The sequence below is a fragment of the Bos indicus x Bos taurus genome, chromosome 7, assembly GCF_003369695.1.
Source record: "Bos indicus x Bos taurus breed Angus x Brahman F1 hybrid chromosome 7, Bos_hybrid_MaternalHap_v2.0, whole genome shotgun sequence".
NCBI lineage: Eukaryota > Metazoa > Chordata > Mammalia > Artiodactyla > Bovidae > Bos > Bos indicus x Bos taurus.
In genome coordinates, this window is record NC_040082.1 from 88,434,867 (window position 1) to 88,462,153 (window position 27,287).

Genomic DNA, 27,287 nt, shown 5'->3' on the forward strand with positions numbered 1-27,287 from the left:
ACTTCCGTTGGGGCCCGAGGCACATCAAGTCCCACGGGTTTTCTTAGAACAGTAAGTCAAGCAGAAGCTGGCCTCTTGGGATGGGGAGGGGTGCTCAGCAACAACTCAGAGGACTGAAGCTCTGCCTGGGACCTCAGGGAAGACAAGCCTCCTACCCTGTACCTCGGAGAACATCCACATGTCAGCCTCAGCAGATACGACCAAGAACTGAGAAAACCACCTACAGACAGAGTAACATCTTCCTCACATCTGTCTGTCCAGAGCTGAAATCTAGGTCCACTGCCTGGGCCCTGACCCAGCCACGTGTCTCACCAGTTTGACACCCTCCCCACGACAGAGGCTCTCGTAGACATCCCTCTCCGGCAGGTAGTCCACAGGCCTCTCGTATATGCCTTGCTGGGATGCAAGCTCAGCTTCTGTGTGATTCGATAACATTTTTTCTCTTTCTTCTTCCAACAACCGTTCAAAGTAGTGCAGATTCCCTCCAGCTCGTTCATGGCTCGGGTCTACAATAGGAAAGAACATGAAGGAAAAGGAAACCACAAACATCTGTTAGGTCATTTAGAGAAATTATTCTGTAAGCGGTTTTCTCTCCCAGCAGCTCACTTGCACGCAGCATTCTGGCTTCCACAGCACCTAAGCGGGGTTTGCTGGTCATAGAGGAAAACCCAACAGAGGTTCTCTCCACTCTGGTTAGAGATGAGAAAGGAGCAACAAAGTGGGGGGTGGAGGGGATGCCGCGTCACTGATGCAGATCTCCTCTCAGACTTCCCTGGAAATCCTGAGGACACGGGTCCAGAGAAGCAGTCCAGAGTTCTGCCTCCTCCTCCCAACTTGGCTGTGTGCTAGCTTCATCCGTGCCCTAGAGTCCATCTGCTCCGTTACTGATGAGCGCATCACGCCCTGGCCACAGCGAGAAGGCAGGCTGAAACACCAGCAAGAACAGCCACATGACACTCCCACGGCTTTGTCCTATGGACCTCACGACACAAAGGAGCAAGCCAGGCAGGATTACTGAGCCACCCCTCAGATGAGGAAACTGAAGCCCAAAGATGTGAGGAAATTAACGTGAGGTTATTCAGAGGAGGAATCTAGGTGACCCGACTCCCTGTCCAAGGCTCTTACTAACATGACAGAGTCTACAAAGCTCTCTTCCCACATCCGTCTAACATCCACACTAGCTGGCCTCAGACGCAGGACCCGTGAAAAGCAGCAGCAAAAGGAAGTCTTTGCTGGCCACTGAAAACCCAAACTATGATATCCCAAATATTAATAAGAGGAACAAATAGGTTCTTGAGACACAGTGCTTTGATCTCCTTCAGTCTAACATCACAAGACACTTAAATGCCCAAAGCCGTGGCAAGTCCATCAGTTAGACCTCAGGCCCCTAATAACAGGTCAGGTCACTGTCACTGCAGCAACCCTGAAATACAGCTTGCCTCTCGAGCTATTGTGGATGTAATAAAGGCTCCACCCTGCAGAGCAGCAGATATACTGCAACCCTGGATTCCCATTTATAAATGAAATAGAAATCTATGTGCAGGCCTGAGCGTATCCATCAGTGACTGGGCAAGGGTTAAGGCCAGAACAGACATAGGTAAAGAGCAAGCTGGCAGCTAGCCTGGGCCTGAAAGCAGCAAAGGATTGGTCACCGGCTAGGCAACTGGTCAGACTGGCTTGGTCCCTGACAGCAGCCACCCCTGCCACCTCCCATCTGCACCTGACCTTCCCCCAAAGGCTCCTTACCAAGGGAGAGCAGGCGGCGGGTGAGCTCCACGGCACGGTGCAGGTCACCCAACTGGAAGACAGCGTAGCTCAGATAGTCCAGCACCTGGGCCTTGGATGTGGTGGCCTCCTCCCCAGCATCGAGCTGCTTTAGCACCTGTTCCATCCACAACACCGTGTGGTAATAGTCGCCTTCGTTGTAGGCCGAGCGGCCCATCCCAAAGCAGTCATCCACACTCAGCATGGCCTGGTATTTGGTTCCTGAAGCCAGAGAGGCATGTAGTCAGGCTCCAAGGGCCTCTGGGTTAGGGACAGAGATTTCCCCCATTGCAGAAGCCTGGGCCCCTGGGATGTGGGGGCGTCACCCCAGCAGAGGCCCACTAGGATTTCAGACCACACACCTCCAAGGGCCATGAGTACAGAAAGCACAGCCATGCTGGCCCTGCCTCCGGCTGGGGTGCACAGCCTGTCTCCTATCCTCAGACTCCCCTCTTTCCAAGGGGGAAGGGGCCTTTATTATGGAGGAGCCCAGGATGCCCAACAAGTAGTGTTCAGGAGAGTATAAAGGTCCTAAGTGCGGCTCAGGAGATGTCTGCAAGGTAGCTGCCCATTTGAGACTGGAAGTTTAGAAAAATAACTTGAATATAAAAAACAGAACTGAGGTGGCAGGTAAAGCCATGGATGAAGATAAATGCTTCCAGAAATAAGTGTCGGGAAAGAGAGACACGGTAGTTGAGGCCAGGGCCCCAGAGGCCACCTGTACAGAAACGGTGGAGTGAATAACATTGAGAAGCATCTAAGAGGTAGAAGAAACGGAACAGGAGTGGTGCGACAGATGCCAAGGGAGGTCAAGAAATAAGACTGCAATGCCAGCTTTGACCACTAGGCGGTGGGGCCCTTCAAAGTCAAAGTGTTCGTCACTCAGTCCTGTCCCACTCTTTGTAAGTCCATGAACTATAGCTGCCAGGCTCCTCTGTTCACAGAATTCTCCAGGCAAGAATATTGGAGTGGGTAGCCATTCCCTTCTCCAGGGGGGTTTCCCAACCCAGGGATTGAACCCAGGTCTCTCACACTGCAGGAAGATTCTTTACCGTCTGAGCCACCAGGGTGGGGCCCTTGGTAAAGGTCGATTCAGCAGGTCCTCTGATCATAGGTCATCTGCTGTTAGTTCATGCTGGAAGTGACCATGAAGAGGGTTTCAAGTCAAGAAGGAAATGTGGTGTGTAAGCTATGGGGAGATGCAGGGTTTAAGCTGTGACCCTCCTGGAAAGCAAAGGAACTTCCCTACAAAACCATTAATGGCAACCCAAGCATGGCTGACAATGGAGAGTTGCCTCAGAGTGGGCTCTTTCTGCCTGATATCCAAGATGTCCAGAATGAAACCCCTGCTGCCATGGGTTGGCTTCAGGGGCTGCTCACCAGGATGGCTCAAGAACAGACAATGTAGGACAGGATAGGAAAATGGGGGAAATAAACACCAGACAGAGTTAGCAGGAGACCATGGATGGGAGAAGGGAGGCATCCTTGAGTCCTTGTTCACTCTCCAGGAACCTCCACAGATCTCTGGCTCTGTGGATGCACGAACTCAACACTGATGGAAGCAGCATAACAGGTGAGTGGGCTGGACAGAGCAGGGCCTGTGTGGGCCTACCTATGGCACCCAACAGCTGTGTGACTATGGGCAAGTTACTTAGCCTCTCTGATTCTTAGTCTGTTACCTCTAAAAAGAGATAATGCCATCAATTTTAGAGGACTTGTGCCAAGAATTCAAAAAGACAATGTCACATGAAAATGTCTCCTATGAGTCCTTTGAGTGTAATAAACAGTAGCTATTACCATATGTCTCACAGATACCAAGAATGTCAAGAATGACTCCCAAACACTCACTATCTTTCCCAGAAACCAGTGTGAAAGTCTGCTCTCTGGAGAGTGCTCTCGGGAGAATACCAGTTGAGCTGAATGCTGAAGGGCCATAAAGGTAAACCTGCAGAGTTTGTGGGATGAACAAAGAAGCCAAGCAGTGGTGATGCTTAGTACAACGGGCAAGGAGACCAGGGAGACAGTACCCACACAGGACTGCAAAGACCATATGTTAAGAGGAATTTGGATTTAGCCCTAAAAGTAAAGCATTGTAAACAGGCTTCCCTGGAGAAGGTGCTTAGGGAGACACCAGGTAGGAACAGCACCCTGGGGAACAACTCCCATCCACCCCTCACTGCCCCTCCAGGATACACATGGGGCTGTTACCGAATGTGAAGGGTCAATGCCTGGCTGTGGCTCCCTCTTCCCACCAACCATTCTCATAGCTATAGGGTGAACGGATCCTGCAGGTGCCCCAAGCCACCTTCTCTCTCTGGCCTCCTGGCCTTGATCCAAAATCTGATTGAGTGAGGATTAAGGAGACATCCCCAATCTTCCTGTTGGCTCCCTGGGCTTCCCAGTGCCAAGACTCTAGGCTCTGACTAGCCAACAACACAGTTCCTCCCCCTCCCCTACACACCATGATTCCCTCTGCTGTGCCTCCAAAAGGGTCCCCATGGGTGAGGGAGCCTCCAAGATCTACCAGAGTCTAACTGAATCCCTGGGTTTATTGCCCTTTAATAGCCACCAAACCACTACACGTCTTCTTACAAACATACTGAGGCAGCCAGTTGAATTGAAACAGGGCCTGTAAAAGAAATGAGAGAGAGAGGTGCCAAAAGAGAAACAGCTGAGATCAGTGTCCCAGAATTCAAAGGAGGGGAGAATATCAGGAAGAATCAGGCAATTAATATGCTGAACACTAGTGAAGAGCTAAATAATATTCAGCCTGAAAACTGTCTGCTGGCTTTACCATCCAAGTGTCCCCTGTTGGTCTTGTAGGGGCAGGAGGAGGCCAGACTGTGTGTGTTCAGGAGAACACAGGAACCAAGGAAACAGGAAAAGAGTGTAGATGACTATCCAGCTGCCTAACCAGGAGGGAGAAGAGATCAATCAGCAGCAGAGACTCAAACAGGCCTGGGATCCTGAGGCAGGGGTATGTAAGATGAGCAAGAACAGAGGTTTCCAAGATGAGCTCAGGGGGAAGAGTCCAGACAGGTGGACAGAGAAGAAACAGGGGCAGAGACTGTAACTGAGGGTACACAGGCCATGGGACAACAAGTTCCAAGATCAGTCCTGGGCAAGAGGACCCTGGAAGGTGGGAACGGAAGTGGGTCTGGATACAGACCTGAGTGGTACTCTGGAGATGCAGGCCAAGGAGGTCCTGAGCGGCAGCCTTGGCCTTCCCTGAGCTGAGAGAGGGGAGGCCTGGGCTAGAGGGAGGTGGGGGGAGAGGGGCTGAGGGCAGGCAGCTGTCATAGACTAGGGGACTGGCACCAACTGGAAACAAAGAGAGAACCACTGCCAGAGGTGACAATGCCCCTGAGGGTAGAGACCAAGAGTCAGCAGTGGCTCCAGCCCTGTCCAGACACCATAGTAGACACACGGGCTGGACAGCCTTTGTCTGGAGTGGTGAGTTACCTGGAAGTTCCCCTTTGGAAATTGTATCTGGGTCCAGTTTGTATGTGTCCTGAAGTCTCATCAAGGCCTTGGCGGCTCCTGTTTCATCTTCATCGGTGGGGAAGAACTGTCGCTGCACTGACAGGTTTGCAATAAAATCTTCCAAAGGAGAGAATGAGGACAAAAGGTTACCTCCATCCAGGAACAGAATTTCACCTGGAACCAGACGGGCACCCAGAGGAGGGTCTCTGGCTAGTGCACTTCCCTGCCCCTCCTCATGAGGGCCGTTTCCCTTTTCTCCAGGAAGCCCTTCCTAGTGGCTCCGGTTCAGGGAGACCTCTCCTTTCTTACTCCCTCAATGTACCAACTGCCTGTGCTGCTCATCTGAACTGAACAGAACGGCCCCCTCATACCAATTAACATGTGGGAGTCTGAGAGTCTTGGATCCAAAGCACTCAGACAGACCTGGTGGAGACAGAAGGGACAGAGAGGGTAACTGACTGGGACACAGGAAAGGACTAAGGGAGGACTTGCTGACCACTCAGCAGAAAACAAATCACACAGTAAACCTCGATCTAGGATTATTAGGCTGGCCAGGTAATCACAGATTCCTGGCCCACATCTCAGATGGAGGAGCCCAAGGGACAGAAGAGAGCCCAGCTGACCACTCATTACTGACCACTGGTCCTAATCATCCAGAAAGGTAATGACGACAGTCCTGGAGGTGTATGGCACTCTCCCCTCACCAAGATTAGGGATTAGAGGATCATCTGAGCAGGCCAAGTACTGAGATGGGCCGCCCATGCCCTGTTGTGCATGATTCCCTCACCAGACCACACTGTCCAGCTCTGCTTACTAGGATAATTCCTGCCACTCCAACTCACATTGAGCTCAGGGCATGAGCTCCCTGACTGTGGTGCTCAAGACCACAGCCGGGAGTCTGGGAGAGCCCTAACCACAGAGGCAACCAAGGAAGCTATTCTGTGACTCCAAGATCCGGCTGTAAAGCAAGATATACATCTCCTGCAATCTCAGGACTCCAAGTGGGGGCCAGGCTCTCCCATGCTGATTTAGGGGCTTCAACTGTGCTCTGGAGCTGAGAATTGGAAGGGAAACTCCAAGGCCATTTCTTTTCCAGCCTCTTCTTCCCACAGCACCCACAACCTCAGGCACAAACATCCACTCTAGCCATGCCTGAGGACCCAGGAGCCAAGATGCTGCAACCCTGTCTCCTTCATGGCTGCATGGTCAGGGACACTAAGGGCTTACAATCCAGAGAGAAAAAAATGCTTTCCAGAAAAAGCCACATTGTTAGTGTTATCTCCCTGCCTCCCCACTCCACATTTCAGGGGCAAGAACTCTGAAAGAAAGAGGTAAAAACAACCTACTGCTCTCTGGGGCTGTCCTATCTCCCTCTGGCTAATTATAAGGTTTTCCAAAGGAACCAGATGTTGATGGTGGGGGCTGGGTATAGAGAACAAGACTGGAGAGCAGGAGATCATCTGGGCGGGCTCATTCTCCTGTGGTGCAGGCACAACGGCCAGTTCTGAGCTACAGGCCCAGGCTGGGAGGCAGGGTCTGGGAAAGACAGCCACAGCTTCTGGAGGCAGTGAGCTCACCGGGCACAGCTCCAGCCCGGCTGAGTTCACCAATCCCTCCCTAGAGGCCACTCTGCTCCCAGCCAAGCCAAGCCCAGCCCAGTCTGGCCACATGGGCTAAAATGCCTCGGCTTGAGAGACAACGAATCTGAAGTTAATCAGCACTTCCAACTCTGGGAGGAGAGGCAGTGAGTCCAGGGGGCTGGGCCCAAGGCTAGAAGGCCCACCTCCAGGCCTGCCCCACCATCTGCTGCTGAGAGGAAAATATTAGAGCACAGAAAGTACTATCATAGTAAAAGCACTAAGCAGAGTTGAAGTTTTAAAAGAAAAGTTCATACTCTGACCTGCAAATCCCACTTATGGGAATTGATCATAAGAAAATAATCAGAGGTGGGCACAAAGATAGGGGTAAGATTGCTGATAACTTGGGAACAATTCCATGTCCACTGATGACCATTTTTACACTACATCAGTGTGACATATCACTGCTGCTGCTGCTGCTAAGTCGCTTCAGTCGTGTCCAACTCTGTGCCACGCCATAGATGGCAGCCCACTAGGCTCCCCTGTCCCAGGGATTCTCCAGGCAAGAACACTGGAGTGGACTGCCATTTCCTTCTCCAGTGCATGAAAGTGAAAAGTGAAAGTGAAGTCGCTCAGTCGTGTCCGACTCTTAGCGACCCCATGGACTGCAGCCTACCAGGCTCCTCCATCCATGGGATTTTCCAGGCAAGAGTACTGGAGTGGGTTGACGTATTACTGAGCCAGACATTAAAATCATGTGGCAGAAGAACATTTAAAAAACATACACAGCAGCTGAAAAATTCAGGAAAATAGTGTAAGCTATGTCACAAATCTGCCAATGGATATGTCTTCCTTCTAAAAGATATGAATGGGAGTGAATTTAGAGGAGGCCCACACCCCCACCACTTAGCACACTTAACCTTTGTTAATTCGTTTGGTCCCTCAAATATTCCCTGGTATCGTTCCATTTTATCCACGTGTTAAAAAGACTAGAATTTTAATAGTAATTATAATCAGGCAATTGGATTAAAAACTGTATAATTTTCTTATATGATTGTTTTTGTATTCCAACTTATCTAGAAAAATGTATTACTAAAGCATAATTAGAAAAAAGTCACTACCCCCACCCCAAAAGGGACACCAAAACACTAGAAAAAGGCAAGAACTGATTTTTTTTTTTGCCATGCTGTGTGACATACAGGATCTTAGCTCCGTGACCAGGGGTCAATCCCATGCCCCCCTGCAGCAGAAGCACAGAATCCTAACCACCGGACCACCAAGGAATTTCCAAGAACTGATTATTATTAATATCACAATTGAAAGCAAGGACAGCCAACTGCCAGGTCCCCACAGAGTTAAGAGCCACGGGACTGGCAGCTGCTGTTCACACACTGCACGTGCTCACCAACATTCCGAACCAGGACAGGCTCAGACCCACATGCCGCAGGCCAAGCCCAGGGACACACCAGCTCATGCAACCACCTGCTCACAGTCCCTCACCTGCGGCCGAGTTCTGCAGGACAAGGTCCTCCAGCGCAGGCCAGTCCGTGTTTAGCCGCTTCACCAGTTTATAGGCATTCACAGGGTGGGCCAGGTAGCCCTCAGGGTCAGCAGCCGACTTGCTGGTCAGGGCTTCCATTTTGTCAGCCCAGCTGTAGAACCACAGAAAAAGGTAGACTAAGACACCCATTCATGTGGATCTTGACCTATGGTAATTTCCCTGGTGAGATTCAGGGGATCTCTATCCAGAAAGGAAAAAGCAGTGATCCTCAGCCCACATATTTAGCTACTCTGGGGGACTGGCATGAAGTACACTCCAGGCCAGGCCCATACTGCCCCCTCAAGGGCTTCCCCTTATGGGCACCCTGGCTGGGTTCCTGGTGGGGGCTCCTGCCACCCCGCCACCCTGGCTCAGGGTGGCTGTGGGAACTTAGGACATCAGACACCTCTTAATCTTGGAGAGCTTGGCTTCCTCCACCAGGATGTACTCCTTCAAGGACTGCACCAGGTCCTTCTCTGCATAAATCAGGTCTGTCATGTGTCCTGCGAGGGAGAGATAAAAGGGCCAGTAAGAAGTGGATGAGGGACATCCAGCTCCCAACCTTGAGGCAAAACACATCAGCACAGAGGCGAGCTGAGCCAGGCACATGTCAGCTCTCTTGGGGTCATGGGGACCTAGGGTTAAAGGAGGCCTGGGCACTCATATGGTCCTGGTCCCCAGCTTTAGGAAGAGAGAGGCAGAGGCTCCAGGCGGATGGTAAGTGCACGGAGGACACCTTAAGCAAGAAACCCCGCATCTCACTCTCCCACTGTCACCCAGCTGGGTCATGCTCCTGGGACAAGGATGTCCTGAGGGCTTCTCTGCTCAGGACCATTCTCTAGTCCAGGAGAAAGTTGGACAGAAACACCAGGCAGCCCAGGAGCAGCCTGCACTTTCCAGGGTGGAGGCCCAGCTGAGACAGCCACCTACCAAGAAGGACATCCAGGTCATCAGGGGTCAGAGGCGGAAAGAGCAGCTCTGCAAGCCTGACTCTCCCCAGATCTGGTCAAAACCAGTGGACGAGGCCACCCCACCCTGAAGGAGAACAGGCCTCAGGCAGTGCCATCCCCTGGCACTTGAGCCAAGGACTGCCCAGGCAGACGACAGTCCTGTTGGCACATACCAATAGAAGTGAAGAATTCAGCCTGCACGCAGCTCAGGACACCAAACCAGGCCACCAGCAACGTGGACTCCCAGGGTTTCATGGTCACAGAGGGCAGTGTCTGCAAGGCATTCAGTGACAGTCATTAGATCAACAATGGCAAAAAAGCAACTTAGGAGAGGACACATCACATGTGCACATATACATAGACATTCAAACATGCCAAACTCTGACCCAGCACACAGAAGTGAAGGAAGATATTCGGGATCACCAGTGGAAAGACACCAGGGTGTACAACCAGGGATGTGCACTTAATTCTGTCCCCTGCTCTGGGAGGCTGAGTGCCCATGGGAGAGACTCTACCCTCTCAACTTCCGATAACCACTGTCAACATGCGAAGGCTAAATGGGGAGGAGGGACAGTCACGCCTGGTTCTAAGGGTCTGTCAGTTCAAGATTCTGACCCAGACTTCTTCTGTTTGTCTTTCCTTCTAACACAAGTGCCAGGACAGTGCCCGGTGCTGAGGACCCAGATGTAACACACCGCCCATAGGCAGAAAGAGAACCGGACACAATATGCCCCAGGGGGTCCACACCCAAAACAAGGTGTGCAGCAGATGGTCAGCCAGAAGAGAAATCAAACTGCTCCCTGCTGGTCTGCACCTGGCCATCGTGAGAGCAGGCTGGGCAGACGCTGCTCTTCCTGTAGCGAGGCTGCTCGGCAGACACTGTCCTCATGGAGAATCACCATTTGCAAATATTTACCATGCCAGGCACTGAGCTAGGCGCTTGGGATACAAAAATGAATCAGCCACACAGGGCCAAAACCTTAGACTGGGCTGGGCTGCTGACATAAGTAAGACGCTGTCTTCCCATCAGCCTAGAAATAGCCAGACGCAGCTCCGAAGGCAGAAGGCACACCATGGGGCGAGCGCACTGGCAGTGGGCCCAAGTACACAACGTAAGCTTCAGACAGCATCTCCCAGCCTGGCCACGCGGCCCGGAGCACGCAGGAGGAACATCCACCTGAACGCCAGTTCTGCCAGTCCCTCCTCTTCCTGCTCTACTTCAGCCAAGCCCCACTGGAAATTTACTGAGAGAAAACAAGGAAAATAAAGGACATACAAAGGCCTTCCCTCCAAACTTCAAGCCTTATCTGACAGAATTCTAAGGCTGAGCCGACTAATGCCAGCTCATCAGTTTTTTGCCTGCAAGGGCTGATTGGACGCACAGTCAAACCCATCATTCCTCACTTCACCCTTCCAGGAGAAATTCCAATCCACTGTGGCTCCCGGTTAGGCTCAGAGAAGCCCAACCACAACCCTCAACCCGAGACGGGTTCCTGTGTGAGGAAGATGGGGGCTTCCCTGGTGGCTCAGCTTGTAAAGAATCCGCCTGCAATGCAGGAGACCTGGGTTCTATCCCTGGGTTGGGAAGGTCCCCTTGAGAAGGGAAAGGCTATCCCTTCCAGTATTCTGGCCTGGAGAATTCCATGGACTTTATAGTCCATGGGGACGCAAAGAGCCGGACATGACTGAGCAACTTTCACATGCGGAAGGGGAGAGAATAAGCGAGTGCCCGCCTTTACCCCCTGCCAAATGTATGCAGAGCTGACATCATGCCCATCAGTGCCCTAGGTGTTAGGGGCCCAGAGATACACAGGACAAGACTATTCCACCCAGAACCTGCGGCAGGGTAGGGAGGATGAACTAAGAGGTCCACTATAAAGTTAGGGCAGTAGAGGAAAGCAAGTCCCTGAGAAGAGGTGACAGGGCCCAGGCCAGCCCCAAGGGAGAGCCCAGATCCTCCTTTTTCTAGTCACAGATCTGCTCCCAGACCTCAGCACCCTGCATCCACCCCCAGGATTATAGAAGGCCTTTCTTCTTGCTTACATAAGACCCTTTCTCAGGGAATGGGGTCTGCTCCTTGTACTTCAAGAGGCTTCATCAGCTTAAGAGAGCACCTTCTGTACACATGTAGAGAGGGAACAGTAAAAACCCAGAGCCAGGAGGCTGCGTCTGCAGACAATTCAGCCAACTGCCTGTCAGGCTGGTGATGGGAGAATAGTGCCCAGGCAGGAGGCCAGACTACACACGGCTGGAAGTTGGGGGGCAAGGGTCACCGTTTGTCCTCTGCTCCATCACCAGTTGCAGTGGCATGCCTCCTCAGAGATCAGATAACAAACTCAGGGAAGGGAGAAACCTCACTTTTTCTTTCAAATTGGTGATATTGGCCATGGTTCATGCTTTATAGCACTCAGGAAAAAACAGCCAGGTTCCTTCATTACATGAATACCAGCTGTCATTTCTCTGGAATGTGCTATCTGGCTTAGACTGAGACTATCCATGAATCCCAATCTGGAGGCAGAGCCCAAAGAATCACAGATCGGTTTCTGGGTGACCAAGGGCTTACAAAGTCCTCTTCTGATGGAGAAGGGGGCTGACGACCCTGCTGGCCCAGACAGCTAGGCACTCCCATGCAGCCCCCAGACCACTCAACCTAAACTGCCACCCCATCCCATTTCTCCTGAACACTAATTTGTATTAGGTGTACAAAAGGTCATCTAATCAGGGTCAGGGTGGGAGGCGGCAGCCTCCAAGAAGGACTGCAGGTCCCAGTGTGGGAAAAACCAACCAGCTGCATATCCCCCCTCCCATCACATCCCTATAGCAGAGCTTGCTGACGACAGAGTAAGTGGGGCCTGTATGCCTGCCAGTGCTGCCAGAAGCTCTCCAGGAACCAACCCTCAGAAATCCACGCTGAATAGGCCTAGAAATGGGCAACACTGAGCCCCCTTTCATGAAAATAAAGTAGCACCAAGCCTGAACAGAAAACCCATACTGAGTTTTATGTAAGCTGCATCCCGAGTTTTGAACAAATTCTGGTCCGTATCTGGCACCCAACAAAAAGGAAAACCTCACGACAGATTTGTTCGTGCCAGGAAATTGTAACATCAGAAGATGTTACATTTCTTCCATACAATGAATGGTTATGGATTGTGTAGGAATGGATACTGTATGCTTTTTAACACCAAGAGAGACCAACGCATCTTGTTAAGTGAGAAGAATAGGCTCCCAAACAATATATACGCTATGCTTTCATTTTTATAAGGAATAAATTTTATATATGGAAATTTACATACCTGCATATATATGTAAGCAGAGAGTCATAAATCTAGTTGTTATCTTGGTTAAATAATTCTATTTTTCTCTTTATGTGTATTTGTATTTCCTAATCTTTCCACAAGAAGTTCTATGGGAAATTTGAAATATACTTTATATAATATCTAAAATGAGAAGAAAATAAAGCAAGCCCTCTCCAATGGAATCCAAAGAGACCGAGCAGCCTGAGTTGGGACCCCCACAGGGAGGTCCTTCAAAGCTTGCCAACACCCCAGTGACAATAATTCACCCACCAGGCAACCGGCACTATTTCTAAGCACAGGGCGGTTCCAAGACATACAATCACAGGCCCCAGCAAGCCGGCTCTTTGGAGAGGATGTTCACAACGGGGCCAAACAGCCATGAAAAGATGTTTCCAACTGCAAACCAGCAGCGTCCTTAGCTTCTCCCCTTACCTCATCAGGCAGGAACCTATGCCAAGCTCCCAGCTGCAACCCAAATGCAACAGCTTGAGTTTTAACAATGTATTTAACAGCCTAGAGACAGAACATGGGTTTACCAAGAACAAACAGGTCTCGTTTGGCTCCAAACAAGAGGATGCCTGCCTTCTGCTAAGGGGCAAGATCTGCCTGAACAGGGCTCCCTCCAGTGGCCTCGCCTCCTGGTAGTGAGGCCAACTCTGCACGGCACAGCGAAGAGGACCTGCGTGCTCAACCGAGCAAGAGTTGACAGAGGCTCCAGAGGCCCTACCACCTATGCACATGGACGGCCACTGAGGCCCATAAGCTGCTCTCCCTGGCACCCCAGGGGAGGGATTAGAGGTGCCCGACTCTCCTCACCTGATGTCATGCCTCAACTATCACCCTGATCTGAGCCACCCCTAAGTCGTCCTTACAGCCATACTGGCCCCTGCCTGCAGTGGTCTCCCATCTTTATGGCCTCCCTCCCACCTCTGCTCTACAAAGTAGCCAGCACAGCTTACTGTATCCCCCCGTTTGGTCTCTCTATCCCTAAGAACCCTCCAAAGGCTCTCCACTATTCTCAGAATAAAGTCCAAATTCCTTAGCACTTTTTGACTCTGCATGACCTGGCCCTACTGCCCTCTCCAGCCCCATCTCATGACTCCAGATTTCATAACTTCAACAACCACATCACATGAAAAACAATCTCCTTCACTGAGAACCTACAGAAGCCTAGATGTTCCTGCATATCTCTCCTTATGCAGCTGTCCCTGAGGATCCACAAGGGATCGGTTCCAGGAGACCCCACAGACACCAGCATCCACGGATGTTCAAGTCCCTTATACACTAGGCATTGTACAGTCGGCATCGATGGGTGTCACGTCTGCAGACAGGGAGGGATGACCGTAGTCTCTCTATCCAGCACCTGGACATGCTGACTTGTACTACCCACGTGGGTACCCTCAAAACCACAAGGCTCCTGCTTCAGTAACTAGACAACAAAGTAGCAGACAAGGCTGTACAAATCAACATGCAAAAGCCAGCTGGGTTTTCGATCAGAGTCTTGGCAAAGACTCGGCAGTCTAGGCAAGACTACCTTATGAGGAACTACAGGAAAGAAAAAGACCCCCACACTGCTATACTGGATGCATCTACAGGACCACCTTGTACTCTCTTGGCCTCACCTGCCTCCTGGGCCACTTGCTCTACCTCAGACCCAGTGAAGGACACTGCGCAGGCTCCAAATCTCAGACACTTCCTGCAACTTCTAAACTCCAGTGAAGTGCCTTGCTGGCCTCTCTGGGGACTGCTAGAGGGCCTGGGAGTGCAAATGAGGACTGAGCAGGGTTGCAGGGGGTGGGCGGAAATAACTCCTCCTTGGGCAACTGTGACCAATGAAAAACAGAAACAAAAGGACATTGGCAGATAAATCCCCTCTCCAGGCCTCCACTGAGAAGCAGCAGAGCTCACCCAGAGATGCCCTGCACAGCTGAACAACTAGAGCACCTCTGTGCAGACTGGCCAGCTTGCTACAGCACCACCTTGGATATGCTCCCCTTCCTTCTCAGCTGCACTTTTCTTTTCCCTTACACTTGCTACTCTGCAACTGTACCTTCTAACAGAGCATCAAGCACTTAAGATCTGTTTTCTGGGAACTAGGCTAAGCTAACCACTATTCATGTTTCCAAAAATCTTTCACTTCTACCATCTAATCCTCACCAACACCTTGTAAACTAGACAGATTTTCATCCCCATTTCAGATAGAGATATGTAAAATACATAACTGAAGCTGCTCAACTCACATGCTACAGCAAATCAATGGCAGAGCTCAGACTCAAAGCCAAAACATATATTCCACTATTTATTGCCGCCTTCAATCCTACTCAGCAACATCTGTTGCCATATAGCATCCTAAGGACTTCCCAAAAGGAGGAGCCACACTTCGGCCTAGCAGAACAGGCTTGCCCAAGTCAAAGACTTTATTGTGATTCACAAAGCAGCCTTATGATACCCATGGCTGGATCCCAGCAGAAGGCAGACAGCAACATGGGCTCAGAAAGACAATAAGCATGGCGCCTCCAGTTCAAGTGAGCAGTCACTCCTGCCGTCTGGGAGGAGCACTCACAGCACTCACAGGTGACCAAGAGGCCCAGCTCAGGACAAGACAACACAGTCGAGCAGGCAGACACACCAGCCCTGGAGTCAGAGAGTCCCAGAGTTAAAGCTCAGCTCCACAATCACTTCCGGGTTTCAGAACCTTAGACAAGTTACAGTCGAAGGAGTTACAGTTCCAAGTTACAGTCTTGGAGCCTCAGTTTTCCCATCTATTTAACAGTGATAACATCTCATAGGGCTGTTCTGAAGACTGAATGTGATGACATGTCAGCGGGCAGCCTAGCACCAGGCACAACTTCCACCAGTCATCAGCACCAAGGGTACTAGAGGGATGGCAACAGACCTGAAGCAGCTGACCCCTGGAGGGAAAGCAGGTCCAGTCTATGAGACAGTGACGATGAGAACGAAACAGAAATCGGAGAACCTCCACGTCCCAAGAGTGTCAAAAGAGATTAAGGAGAGGGTGGAGTCAGGCCTAAAGCAGCACACCACTGGCCAATCACTGGCTCTCTCACCAAGGAAGGAAAGTTCTCTGGGAAAAAACAGGTGACCGGATCTACACTCTGGAATCTCACCTATTCCTATGTCTCTGGCCTGCACACTCTGAGTTCCTACAAATACCAGGTCTCAGGATCTTGGCCACACCCTGGGCCCTCAAGAGTGCCAGGTACAGAGCAGGGTATATTCTAGCAAACACTTCCTGAAACGTCCAGAGCAGATGTTGGTCTGTGATCAGAGTCACATCCAGTAAGCTGGAGAATTTGCTGCTGCTGCTGCTGCTGCTAAGTCGCTTCAGTCGTGTCCGACTCTGTGCGACCTCATAGACGGCAGCCCACCAGGCTCCCCCATCCCTGGGATTCTCCAGGCAAGAATACTGGAGTGGGTTGCCATTTCCTTCTCCAATGCATGAAAGTGAAAAGTGAAAGTGAAGAATTCACTACCCAAACATTTATAACCCTCTGCCCTGCAATGACACCACTTAAAACACTTTCTCCTAGATCTCCAAGAAGTCTAATCCAGACTTTTCAGCCCCCTCTGCTCCTTCTGAGAATAAAAACGATATCCCTCATTCCACATCCGCAGCTCAAACCCAGCGACCACAGGAGCCACCAGCCCTCTCTGCTCAAGAACAGACTCATGTCCCACCCTAGCACTCCAAAAGTCCAAAAAAATTGCTAGATTTTTCGAAGTTTAACTCTCACTTCAGCACCCTGTCTGGGCTTGCACGTGCCTGCATCACAGCATTTCCTGCCAACCTCCATCTGCATAAAATTAAACTTTAGACAGATCCCAGGAGCCAGGGACACACCCAACAGCCCAACGCACACCATGGCCAGCGTGGCCACACACTGGCCAAGGTCTTAACATCCAGTCTCAGGCCCTCCCAAGGATGTGGGAGGGCAGAGTCAAAAAGGGAGGTTCTCTCAGGAAATGAGCAGACCCTAGATTTGCTACCCTACTCATTCCTCAGGGCTGTACCCATGCAGTCGCTCCTCATGAACGCTCACACTCTTAGCTCCTCCTTGGCATGTGACCAGCTGCCAGCACGAAGCAGCAATCTCAGAGAAATTATGAGTTACCCACGGGCAAGCACTATACCACCATCATTGTCTCCTTCCCCTCCTCCCTCATTCCAGCCCCAGGCACACTGTAAGCAAAAGTACACAGGAGATACTCCAGGAATGAACAGAGATCGGCCAGGCTAAAGCAGTGACAAAGTAGGCACTCTCTGGGGTACACCATTTCAGAGCATTAGACAGGATAGAAGGGCCTATCACAAGCCACAGATAATGCTCAGTTGCCACCATGTCTGCCTGCAGATCTCTCAGAGAACTAGGGTGGCCCAGTATGACAGCATCTCTGGGATGAGGCCCCCAGCCAACTCACCCCATCTTTGCTACGTGGCTTCCTTGGCTGGGCCACACAGTGGACAGAGTTGGCCGTCTACAAATGAGGCTCAAGAATAAAATGATACAAAGCCCAAATATCCTATGAGTAGGGAGAAGTGAACAGAGAGGCTGGACCTGGAAGCCCAGAACAAAGTGAGAAACTGCATCCTGGAAGCTTCAGAGACTCTCTGAGCACAAGCCAAAGGAAACCACGGTTCATTTAACAGAGAATTAAATCATGGAATCTGCTATCCCAGATGTGACATGGGCAGCAGCTTTCAAAACTGTTCTCTAAATTCTTAGGGGGACAGTGGATCTCTGCAGAATCAGGAACATCTGAGAATGCCCTAAGCTGCAAAAGCAATGTTCCCCAACTCTTGATCTCAGGGCCAGGATCTCCTCCAAAAGGGCTGAGGTTGTTGAGCTTCAGATTGTTTACATCAAGCAGCACAAGCCTCAGGTATCACTCTACAGCAGAAGACACCAGCCTCAGCCTTGGGAGGGACTTTGATATTCTTCTCCATCTGAAAGGTGTCAAGTCGAAAACAGAGACCAGGGGCCTCTGCCCTGGAAAAGGAAACTCCGCATCCACATTCATGCTGCAAGGGTTCACTGAGCACCCTCCACATACAGGACACAATACCAGGCACTGTCTTCTCATTTGAGCTCTCTGGACAGGGTCTGTAGGCAGCTATCCACTAAAGCGTCCCTCCCCCCATTTCCTTGCTTCCTCTAGAGTGCCCAGGTCAGCTTCCATTCACACAGGCTATTCCTCTGTCTGGGTTACCCTTTACTCAACCTTCATCTGACCACTCCAGCTCATGGGTCACCTCCTCCAGGAAGTCCTCTGGCCTGAAGCATCCTGTCCTCTACCAAGTACCCACAGTCCAGTGCTCCCTCTGAGCACAGCACTCACCACACTGACCGGGGCCTGGCCTTTCCTGGTCTCCAGTCCGCGTGCCCCACTAGGCCAGCAACTCCTTGCAGTTTCTGATTAACACTGAAGGGTTCGTTTCTTGAATTAGTTAACTAGTTACAAGTCTCCGCGGCTGCTGAGGCAAAACTGGAGAGAAGAAAAAAAAAAAAAAACTTTATCATCCAGTAGCCTGTCTTAATGGGAACCAAACAGGCCAAGGCTACAGACTCCCAAGCATCTGGATGGAGGAAGGTGGACCTAACACCAAGCGGCCCCTAGAGGCCTGCCCGGAGCCCCTGCCTCCTCCAAGCTCCGGGTGCCCTGGGGCCGGGCCGCCCCTTCCCGGGAGCCTGACCCTCGGGGCGGCCACTGTCCCCACCCGGTCCGACCGCCCCGAAGGGACCGGCAGGAAAGGCGCCGCTGACCTCACCGCCCTTATCTCGGGGAGGGGACTCGGCGGCGGGACAGGAACCCATGCGGGTGCAGAAACAGGGCGGACGGCGCGGGGCTGCGGCCCGGACGGCGCGACCCCCGGCCCCCAGCTGCCGGCCCCGCGCGGGCAGAAGGTTCGGCCCGGTGACCCTGGCCGGTACCCGAGCCCCGCGGCGGACCCGGCTGCCAGGCAGGCGGGACGCTCACCCGGACACGCGCCGCTCCCGGCGTTTCCAGAACCTCCCGCGGCGGCGCCGGGCCCACTCGGCACCTCCTCCTGGGCGGCTCCACCTCCCGCCGCTGCCGGCTCCGCCCGCTTGAGCCGCCGCCACGTCCCCACCTCCCTCTCCCCCCGGGTTCCCTACCTCCCGCCCACCCCCAACCCCGCTCCCACCAGCAGCACCCCCCGCGCGTCCCAGGCCCCCGGTTCCGCGCACCGACAGCCTCAGCCGGGGGCGCCACCGCCGGCGATCCCCGGGAAGACCCGGGCCGCCCGGCCGCGCGGGAGCCGGGAGCGGGGAGCCGGGAGCGGGCCCGGGACGCGGCGGGGGCCGGCCGCCCGCGCCCTTCATGCGGCCGGCCGCTCGCCGCACGTACGCGGCGCCCGCCTCCCCTCGGCGCTCCCTTGTGGGACTCTGCCCGCCCTCCTCCCCCGCCCCCTGGGCAGCTAGAGAGGCGCGCACGACCGGAGATTAGTGCGGTGGGGGGAGCATCCCTGGATGCTGGCCGACTCCCCTGGCCCCAGCTCAGGCCCGTTTCCTCGGTGGTCCTGCTGGATATACCGCTCCTACCCTCGCCTCCCCATCATCATCACCATCAGGTGACGGGGTCTGGGGTCACCCGGCCCTGGAGCTGGATTATCAGGGAAGGGAACAGTGGAGAAGGACCTGAAAAAGATCTGGGATCCACCCCCAGGACCAGGTTCCCAAAGGGATTCAGGCTGTCCCCAGCTCCTGGATACGGCACTCCTGGTGATGAAATGTGTGGCTGAATAGGTTGATGAGAAGGGAGACCATCGAAGACTGGTCAAAGCGGGGGGTGGGCAGGGGGGCACATTGGAGTCAACCTTTGTTTTTCCCGAGCCCTTATATACAATACGGGCCAAAAATAGTGGACGCCACTTTCAGCCAATCCAGTCTGGGAGGGAGTGAAGGCAGGGATGCTGCAAATCTCGGCCTGAGCTAGCGGAGGCCCTGGCCACAGAGCAGGTTCCCACGCCTGTTCTGTGAACCTTTCTGCTCATGAATGAGGGGAAACACTGTCTGAGAATCTCATCAGGGAGCTAGCCCGGAGTGGGAGGTGCCCAGCCTCCGCCCAGACAAGTGTGGGGATATTCCCTGTGGCACACCGTCCAGGCTGGCAGCCCAGACCTGGGGAAGGCCTGAGCACACACAGAAATACACACAATACATAAAACACGGAGTGAACCACTGTTCTGGCCTTCCTCAGCCACCAGCTGATCTCCCCAGAGCTCAACTAAAACCAAACAGAGAGACTTTCCTGCCTCTACTATACCCTGTTATACCACGGGGAGCCTCCCTCTGTTTGCCCAGGTCCTCCCATCCTCTCCCCCTTCTCAGGAGCTTGCTGGATGGATCATCCCTTCTCTATCTTGAATGTTCAACCTCCTCCTCTCAAATGGCTCCACCCCTTGACCTATAAATATTGACAGGCCTTGGGACCTCCTTAGTGGTCCTGTGGCTAAAGACTCCGTGCTCCCAATGCAGGGGGCCCAGGTTCAATCCCTGTTCGGGGAACTAGATCTTGTGTGCTGCAACTAAGACCCAGTGTAGCCAAATAAATAAATAAATATTTTTAAAAATATTTTCAGACCTCTACTGTGGAAACCGGAGAAGGCAATGGCACCCCATTCCAGTACTGTTGCCTGGAAAATCCCATGGACAGAGGAGCTTGGTAGGCTGCAGTCCATGGGGTCGCTAAGAGTCGGGCACCACTGAGCGACTTCACTTTCACTTTTCACTTTCATGCATTGGAGAAGGAAATGGCAACCCACTCCAGTGTTCTTGCCTGGAGAATCCCAGGGACAGAGGAACCTGATGGGCTGCCGTCTATGGGGTCGCACAGAGTCGAACATGACTGAAGCGACTTAGCAGTAACTGTGGAAACAGTAAACGGCTTCCCTTGTGGCTCAGCTGGTAAAGAATCTGCCTGCAATGCGGGAGACCAGGGTTCGATACTTGGGTTGGGAAGATCCCTTGGAGAAGGAAAGGCTACCCACTCCAGTCTTCTTGCCTAGAGAATTCCATGAACTGTATAGTCCATGGGGTCACAAAGAGTCGGACACAACTGAGCGACTTTCACTTTCACTATGGAAACAAAACCGCATTAGACCTCACCAGCTACTGCAGTATCTCTCTCCTTCTCGACCACAGCAAAATTCTCTGAAAGAGCAATCTGTCCTCACTTTTCTCCCAAACCTCAGAACCCTGCAGTGGGCCTTCTGTCCCCCTCACAAAACCAAACAAATTCTCCGTAACCTCCAAGTCTAAATTCAACATCCCACTCTCCAGTCCTCATTTGACAAAGCCCCCAGCACCACCTGACACCCAGCAGCCTTTGGTCACTGCCTCCCGGAAACACTCTTGTCCCACACTATCCTCTCTGGCCAAGTCTGCCCATTTTCGCCCCAACCTCATCCCCCTCCCTCCCTATTAGTCTAGGGGTTCCCTAGAGTTCAGGCCTAGGCACTCTACTTTCCTATTCTCTTTCTTACTAGAACTTCTTCCTACACACAGATGAAGCACATTTGTCTCCCTACCCTTGCCCCTGACTCCTGAACTCCAGACTGGCTGCACAGTCTACATCCTGCTGAGTGTCCACAGGTTCCTCAGTCAAAGCATGCCCAATGTGGAGTTCATGCTCTTTCCCCTTCTCCTGCTCCATGCCTCTGGTACTCCCTGCCTCACTGGGGAACCCACCCCCACCCCCACCCCCAGTTACCTCACTGGAAGTCTGGGAATCACCCTCAGCACTTCCCTCTTCCCTAGCCCAGGCTGTGTCCTTCCATATCCCACGTCTGTTCAATTCTACCACCTAAATCTCTTTCTAATCCACTCATTTTTCTCCATCCTCTTTGCTTTTTTTAATATATGACCATGGGATGCCATCCTTTAATAACTTGGCACAGGCGTCTAAATATCAAAGAGATGTGTACTTAAAAAAAAAAAAAAAAGGCAAAACGTGAGAGTTGCGAATTAGGTTTTATCTGGGGCAAAATGAGTCCTGCAGCCCGGGTCTCCATCCTCTCGCCCTTGAATGACTGCAGCAGTTTCCCAGCTGACTGCCCCCTCCATTGCTTCCTCCTGTCTCTCTTCCATACAGTGACCTCCTCAGAATGCAGCTCTGAACCCATCACTTTCAGCTTAGTAAACTGCATTGCTCTCAGGAAAAAAGTCCTCAAAGTGACCCACAAGGCCGCGAATGGTTTGGCCTCTGCTCACTTCTCCACCCGCACTGACTTTCCCCTCCAGGCCCTCTAACTGGCCATTTCCCCTGCCCATTCCACTCCCAGGCCTTTGCACATTCTTTTCTTTCTCTCTAGCAAAATGTCCCTCCTCCCCAATTAAATCCTTCAGATCCTCCCAGAAGGAATTTCCTCGCTTCCCTGACCAGGTCAAAACCTCCTGTAATAGCCTTTCATGCCCTACATGCTTTGTAACACTTGCAGCAGTTGCTATAGTTGAATGATTGTTTAGTTTAATGTCTGTTCCCCCTGCCTTGCCCACCACTACACACACACACACACACACACACACACATGCTGGCCTGGGGTCTCCAGGACTACATAAACAACGTGTGTTTTTGTCAATCATCACATCCTCAGCAGCTAACACAAAACTGGGAGTCAATAAATATTTCATGACTACATGAAGGGATGGGTGTCTCCTTAAAGCCTTGTTCCATAAAACTGTAGCCAAAAGGCTGACTGAGGCCCCAACAGAGCCTCAGCGTCCTGGGCCCCAGTCGTTCCTAAGTGTCTCCTTCTACTCCTCCTCTGTCTCATAGAAGGCTACTTACTGTTGGACTTTGGACTCACCTGGGTAATCAGGATGATCTGACTGTCATGTCTGCATCCTTCACCACTTTGCCTTCCTAGGGATGGGAGCTGCTTCTGGCCTGTTTATCACTGTGTATCCAGGTCCAGCACAGAGCCTAGAACCCAGAACCTAGACAGAGAGTGGGAAAGAAAAATACAGGAATGAATAAATGGACATGTCCCACTAATGTGGCCTCCACAGGCTTCACTAAGTACACACATTTTGGGTCACTTAATAAATCAAGAGTCACTTTGAGCAGCCATGTCACACCCCCTTCCTCCCAAATCTGCTGTGTAAATAAAGCCACACCTCCCTTCTGGTAATGGCTCTATCCTATTCATTCGTGCATTCACTCCACAAACATTTGATGGGCACCAGCTGAGGCCCTGGCTAGGGGTTCAGGGACCATGAAGATCAAAGGGGCTCTGTCTAGTGGGGAAAACTGGCAGGTGAACAGACGCCCACCTAGTCCCAGTCTTAGAAACCCTTCTTGGGCTCAAGATCAGGTGACTGCCAACTTTGACCCCAGCCTGGTTTCATTTGGGGCATCACCAAATGAAACCCTTCCCCCATGCTGTCTCTAAATGGTAACCCTGGCCAATGGCTCTTCAAAGCAGGCTAGACATGTCTACCCACCACCCCCACCCCATAGAAGGACCTGGCATCTCTCCAGAAAGAGATGACAAAAATATCTGTGCTAGACAGACAGGTAACTGGATGAATGGGAAGGCAGGTGTGATGCAGCCTTTTGCTCTAAACCCAGGGGGTCCCCATCCCCCGAGCTAAGGACCCATACCGGTCCACATAGCAGAAGGGTGAGTAGTGAAGCTTCATCTGTATTTACAGCCACTCCCCATCGCTCACGTTACCGCCTGACCTCTGTGTCCTGTTAGATTCTCACAGAAGCATGAACCCTACCAAGAACTGTGCATGTGAGGGATCTAGGTTGTGCGCTCCTTGGAAGAATCTAATGCCTTATGATTCTGCATTGTGGTTAGTTGTATAATTATTTCATTATATATCATAATGTAATAATAAGAGAAATAAAGTGCACAATAAATATAATGTGCTTGAATCATCCCGAAAACATTCCCCTCCCTCATCCATGGAAAAGTTGTCTTCCACAAAAACTGGTCCCTGGTGCCAAAAATGCTGAGGACCCCTGCTCTAAAAGGCAGGGGTCTGAAGAGGCATCCTGAGCCTGCCCTGCTCCTGCCTTTCCCCACTCACCTGTGATCCCTGACCTGGGAAGCAGGAGGTCTCCCAGACTGGAAACTACCACAATAGCCGGAAACGTGGCCAGGGTTTATGAGCGCCTGGTCCCTCCATGGAATTCCCCAGAGCAGGGTTCCTGAGATCAGTGCCGCAGAGGGTATTGTGCATGTTGACACACATCTCTACCCTTCAACACAGTCAGCACGCACCTGGACTTTGGGTCCAACCCTCCTCTCCAGGTTCCTCCCTTTAGGGACCAAGAAAAGACTAGATATAGCTTGACTCAGGGCGGGGGAGAGAGGGCAAGAAGTGCAGCTTGAGTGGGGCCACCTAGTGGTGGCCTTGCGTGCATGCCAAGTGGCTTCAGTCGTGTCCGACTCTGTGACCCTATGGATTGTATAGCCCACCAGGCTCCTCTGTCGATGGGATTCTCCAGGCAAGAATACTGGAGTGGGTTGCCATGCCCTCCTTCAGGGGATCTTCCTGACCCAGGGATCAGACCCATATCTCATATGTCTCCTGCGTGGGCAGACAGGTTATTTACCTTTAGCACCACCTGGGAAGCCCAGTGGTGGCCCTACTGCTTCAGAATTAGGGCCTCGCAGATAGTCTGGTCTTACAGCCTGGTGTAGGACCCTAGGGTAGATGCAGAGAATCTGGCAGAATCCCCAGGAGCCTGCGGTGCCAGCCCTGGACAGGGCCAAGTGGGTCCCCCCAGAGCGTCCACTTGGTGCATGCAAAAATGAGACAGACCCAGTGGAATGGCTACAAGTCCCCTCCTAGCTGCCTCCTCCATGGACCCTTGCAACTCAAGACAGCAATGCAAGCACAAGCTGGGCTGTCATTACAGGGTGGAGAAAGGCATCCAGGGCCTTGCGAGCTATAATTACCCAGCAGGTCCAGGGCAGGCCCTCAGGGTGGAAACAACGGGCTTAGACTTGGTCTTCCCTCCTCACCACACTCGTCCCACTTCCATCTTGAGCAAGAAGCTTCTGGGCTGGTGCCAGTACCCAGAGGGCCAGGAGTTAGCTAGGTGCAGTGCTTAGAAATCCTGATATTAGAAATATGTTTTTTAAATTATTGTTATTACAACACAGAGCCCCATCCTACTCCCACTGTCATCCTGTCTCTCCTCCCCCAGCCTTGGGCTGGGGGAGGGATTAGGGATGAGTGAGGATGAGGTGAGAGTGGGGATAGCTCTCGAACATCTGACTTAGCTACTGTTTAAAAGGCTGAACATTCAGTGGTTTTACTATTTTTTTTTTTTAGTCCTTGTCAAAATATCAGGAAGCCAGTAGAGCAGAGGGCACAGGAGAAACAAGAGGTGAGACTGCAGTGTCCTCGGGACAGAGCACCCTTGACTTCGTGGGCCCCCAAAATGGGTTTGGATATGATGCTGAGGGCAGGGGGCAGCCACCCCAGGGTGAAAGCTAGGGAGGAGCAGGATCCCATTTGGGATCTAGGGAGAGCATCTTGTCTGCCTGCTGTCGGGAGGAAGAGAAGGGGGAGCAGAGCCTGGGAGTGACTGGGGATGGGGGTGGTGTAGGGTCTACATGACAGCTGATGCTGATCTCAAGTAGGGAATGGCAATGCATAGAGAAAGAAGCTGGCAGATTTAAGAATTAATAAGGAGGTAGACCAGGAAGCCTATGTTCATTCATTTATTCAGCAAATATTTATTGAAAGTTCTGCTCCCCATTCTGTGCTCCTTCTTCAGGCTGAGGCCTTAATTCACACCCAGAACAAGGTCTTTTCATCCTTGGCTCCCCTGACCCTGCCACCCCAAAGTAGGTCTTGCTAAAAGAAAACAATGGCAGCCCTCAGAAAACACGAGAACGGGGAGAGGGTTGGTTACCCCTAGAGATCATAGCAGCACCCTTGAGAGTTTCAGACTGACATGGAATCCTTAATCACAGCGTCTGGTTTCCCCCATGATGAGGCTCCTTCCACAAACCACCCAGTTAATCATGGTCTTGGCACTAACTAACATCACCCTTCCTCACCCTGTGCTTCATTCCCCCCACCACGCTCCTATTTTTAAGTGAATGCACTTCTGCTCTAGTGATGCATGTTTCTAAGGCACCTCATATTCTGTCCGGAATGAGGTGGATATCCATCCACAAGTGACCCTGGCCCAGTCAAGTTGTGCAAAGTCTGTACTGCACAAGCCTGGGGCTCCATTCCCATCACAGACATTGTAGATTTGATTATTTATGACAATGTACCAGTAGATAGAAATAAAACGAATTGCAAATGGGGTACTCTTTGCTGATTTGTACAAAACAGTTGTATGATTTGGTATGTCTGCTTCCACACAATCACAGGATCCTGAGTCACCCTTGTGGATGAGGCCTTTAGGAGTCCAATCCCTCCTGTGGGCTCTCTCCAGCCCTCAGCCACCCGGCCTGTATCAGCTGTGGTTGTGGCTCTGACTCTCCCCCAGCGCCTTGAGGAGATGCAGTCATCTGATCTTGCTGGTGAGCCCCGTCCTCTGTCCAAGGAACGCTGCTCCAGACTCTGACCCTCCACAGGGAGGCCAAGGCATTCATTCCTCTGGAGCCCCTCACTACTCCACACCACATCAAACTTACTCCAGCACACTCACATCTCATACAAGCACATTTTGTACTTACCCAGTAAAAACACGGCTGAGTCGCAGTTAACTAGTTTCCATGACATAATGTTATAGTTACTAGCATTTCATATTCACAATTTTACTTTTTGTAGTTTTCTACATTTTTCCCTGTGTCCATCATTCGCATGAACCTGTGAGAAGCTTGACTGACCTGGCCACAGCCTTTGGTGGGAGGATCCTTACCCACTGGACACGCAGGCACATGCACACAGGCACATAGAGGTGTGCACGCGTGCACAAGCTTGCGGGACTTGGCCTCTCACACGAGAAGGAGAAGATTCTGTGCTCTGTACTTTGGCTGTGCCCTTAGCCTTGACTCTTTCACAACTTAATGTTAACATTGAACCAGAATCTGACTTTATCCCTAACCGTGAACCAGTCAGTTGATGCTTGGAATCAGAAAGATGTCCGCTTCTATCACCCGCAGGAGTCACACCTCCAAGGCGAGCAGGGATAGTTTGGACAGGGTATCTCCCTGGCTGAAGAGTGAAGGTAGAGACGTGGCTATCGTGCAGTGTCTGGCCATCAGACACGGTCATGTGTCAATAGTCTCGGGAGCAAGCTTTATTCTCTCATTCCAACAGTCACCAAATACATCTAGGCGAGGCTGACCCGTTACCTTCATCAAGACCTGGAATTTTTTTTCTTTACTTCATCCCAGAACAAGAGCAGTTATCTGTGTCCCTGGGCTGACATGCAATGAGGCCTCAAATCTCTTTGGAAGAATTCTGCTGCTCTGGTCTTGCCCCAACAGCTCCAGCTGCAAAAATGAGGATGGCCAGCAGAGGGCGCGTGGAACCCACCATGGGCCACCCAGTTAAAGGAGCAGTCCCAGTTTTGCTCAAAAAGCCCCTCAGTTCTTGATCTTGGGCTCTATTCCTACAACCTGCCAAGGTTTAACAGGTGCCCTTGCCTAGAACTGCATAAACAGGAGCAACTATAAACATGGGCAGATAGAGATGTTTTCCAGGCCATATGG

The 27,287-nt window shown here is 51.8% G+C and overlaps 1 protein-coding gene across 5 annotated transcripts in view; it reads right to left on the bottom strand.

Annotated features, from left to right (window-relative positions):
* The window catches only part of P4HA2 (prolyl 4-hydroxylase subunit alpha 2), a 37,703-nt gene extending 15,171 nt beyond the window's left edge, over positions 1 to 22,532 (bottom strand). For 2 of the 5 annotated variants that reach the window (XM_027547071.1, XM_027547076.1), the window contains exons 1-8: positions 18,608 to 18,714; positions 17,969 to 18,115; positions 9,488 to 9,587; positions 8,771 to 8,867; positions 8,325 to 8,476; positions 5,227 to 5,364; positions 1,747 to 1,986; positions 313 to 506 (exon numbers count right to left, since the gene is read on the bottom strand). In XM_027547071.1, coding sequence (XP_027402872.1) covers positions 313 to 506; positions 1,747 to 1,986; positions 5,227 to 5,364; positions 8,325 to 8,476; positions 8,771 to 8,867; positions 9,488 to 9,569 — 903 coding nt within the window. In that variant the 5' untranslated portion in view covers positions 9,570 to 9,587; positions 17,969 to 18,115; positions 18,608 to 18,714. The other 3 variants (XM_027547073.1, XM_027547075.1, XM_027547072.1) reach the window with 3 other exon arrangements.
* Between the last annotated feature and the right edge of the window lie 4,755 nt (positions 22,533 to 27,287).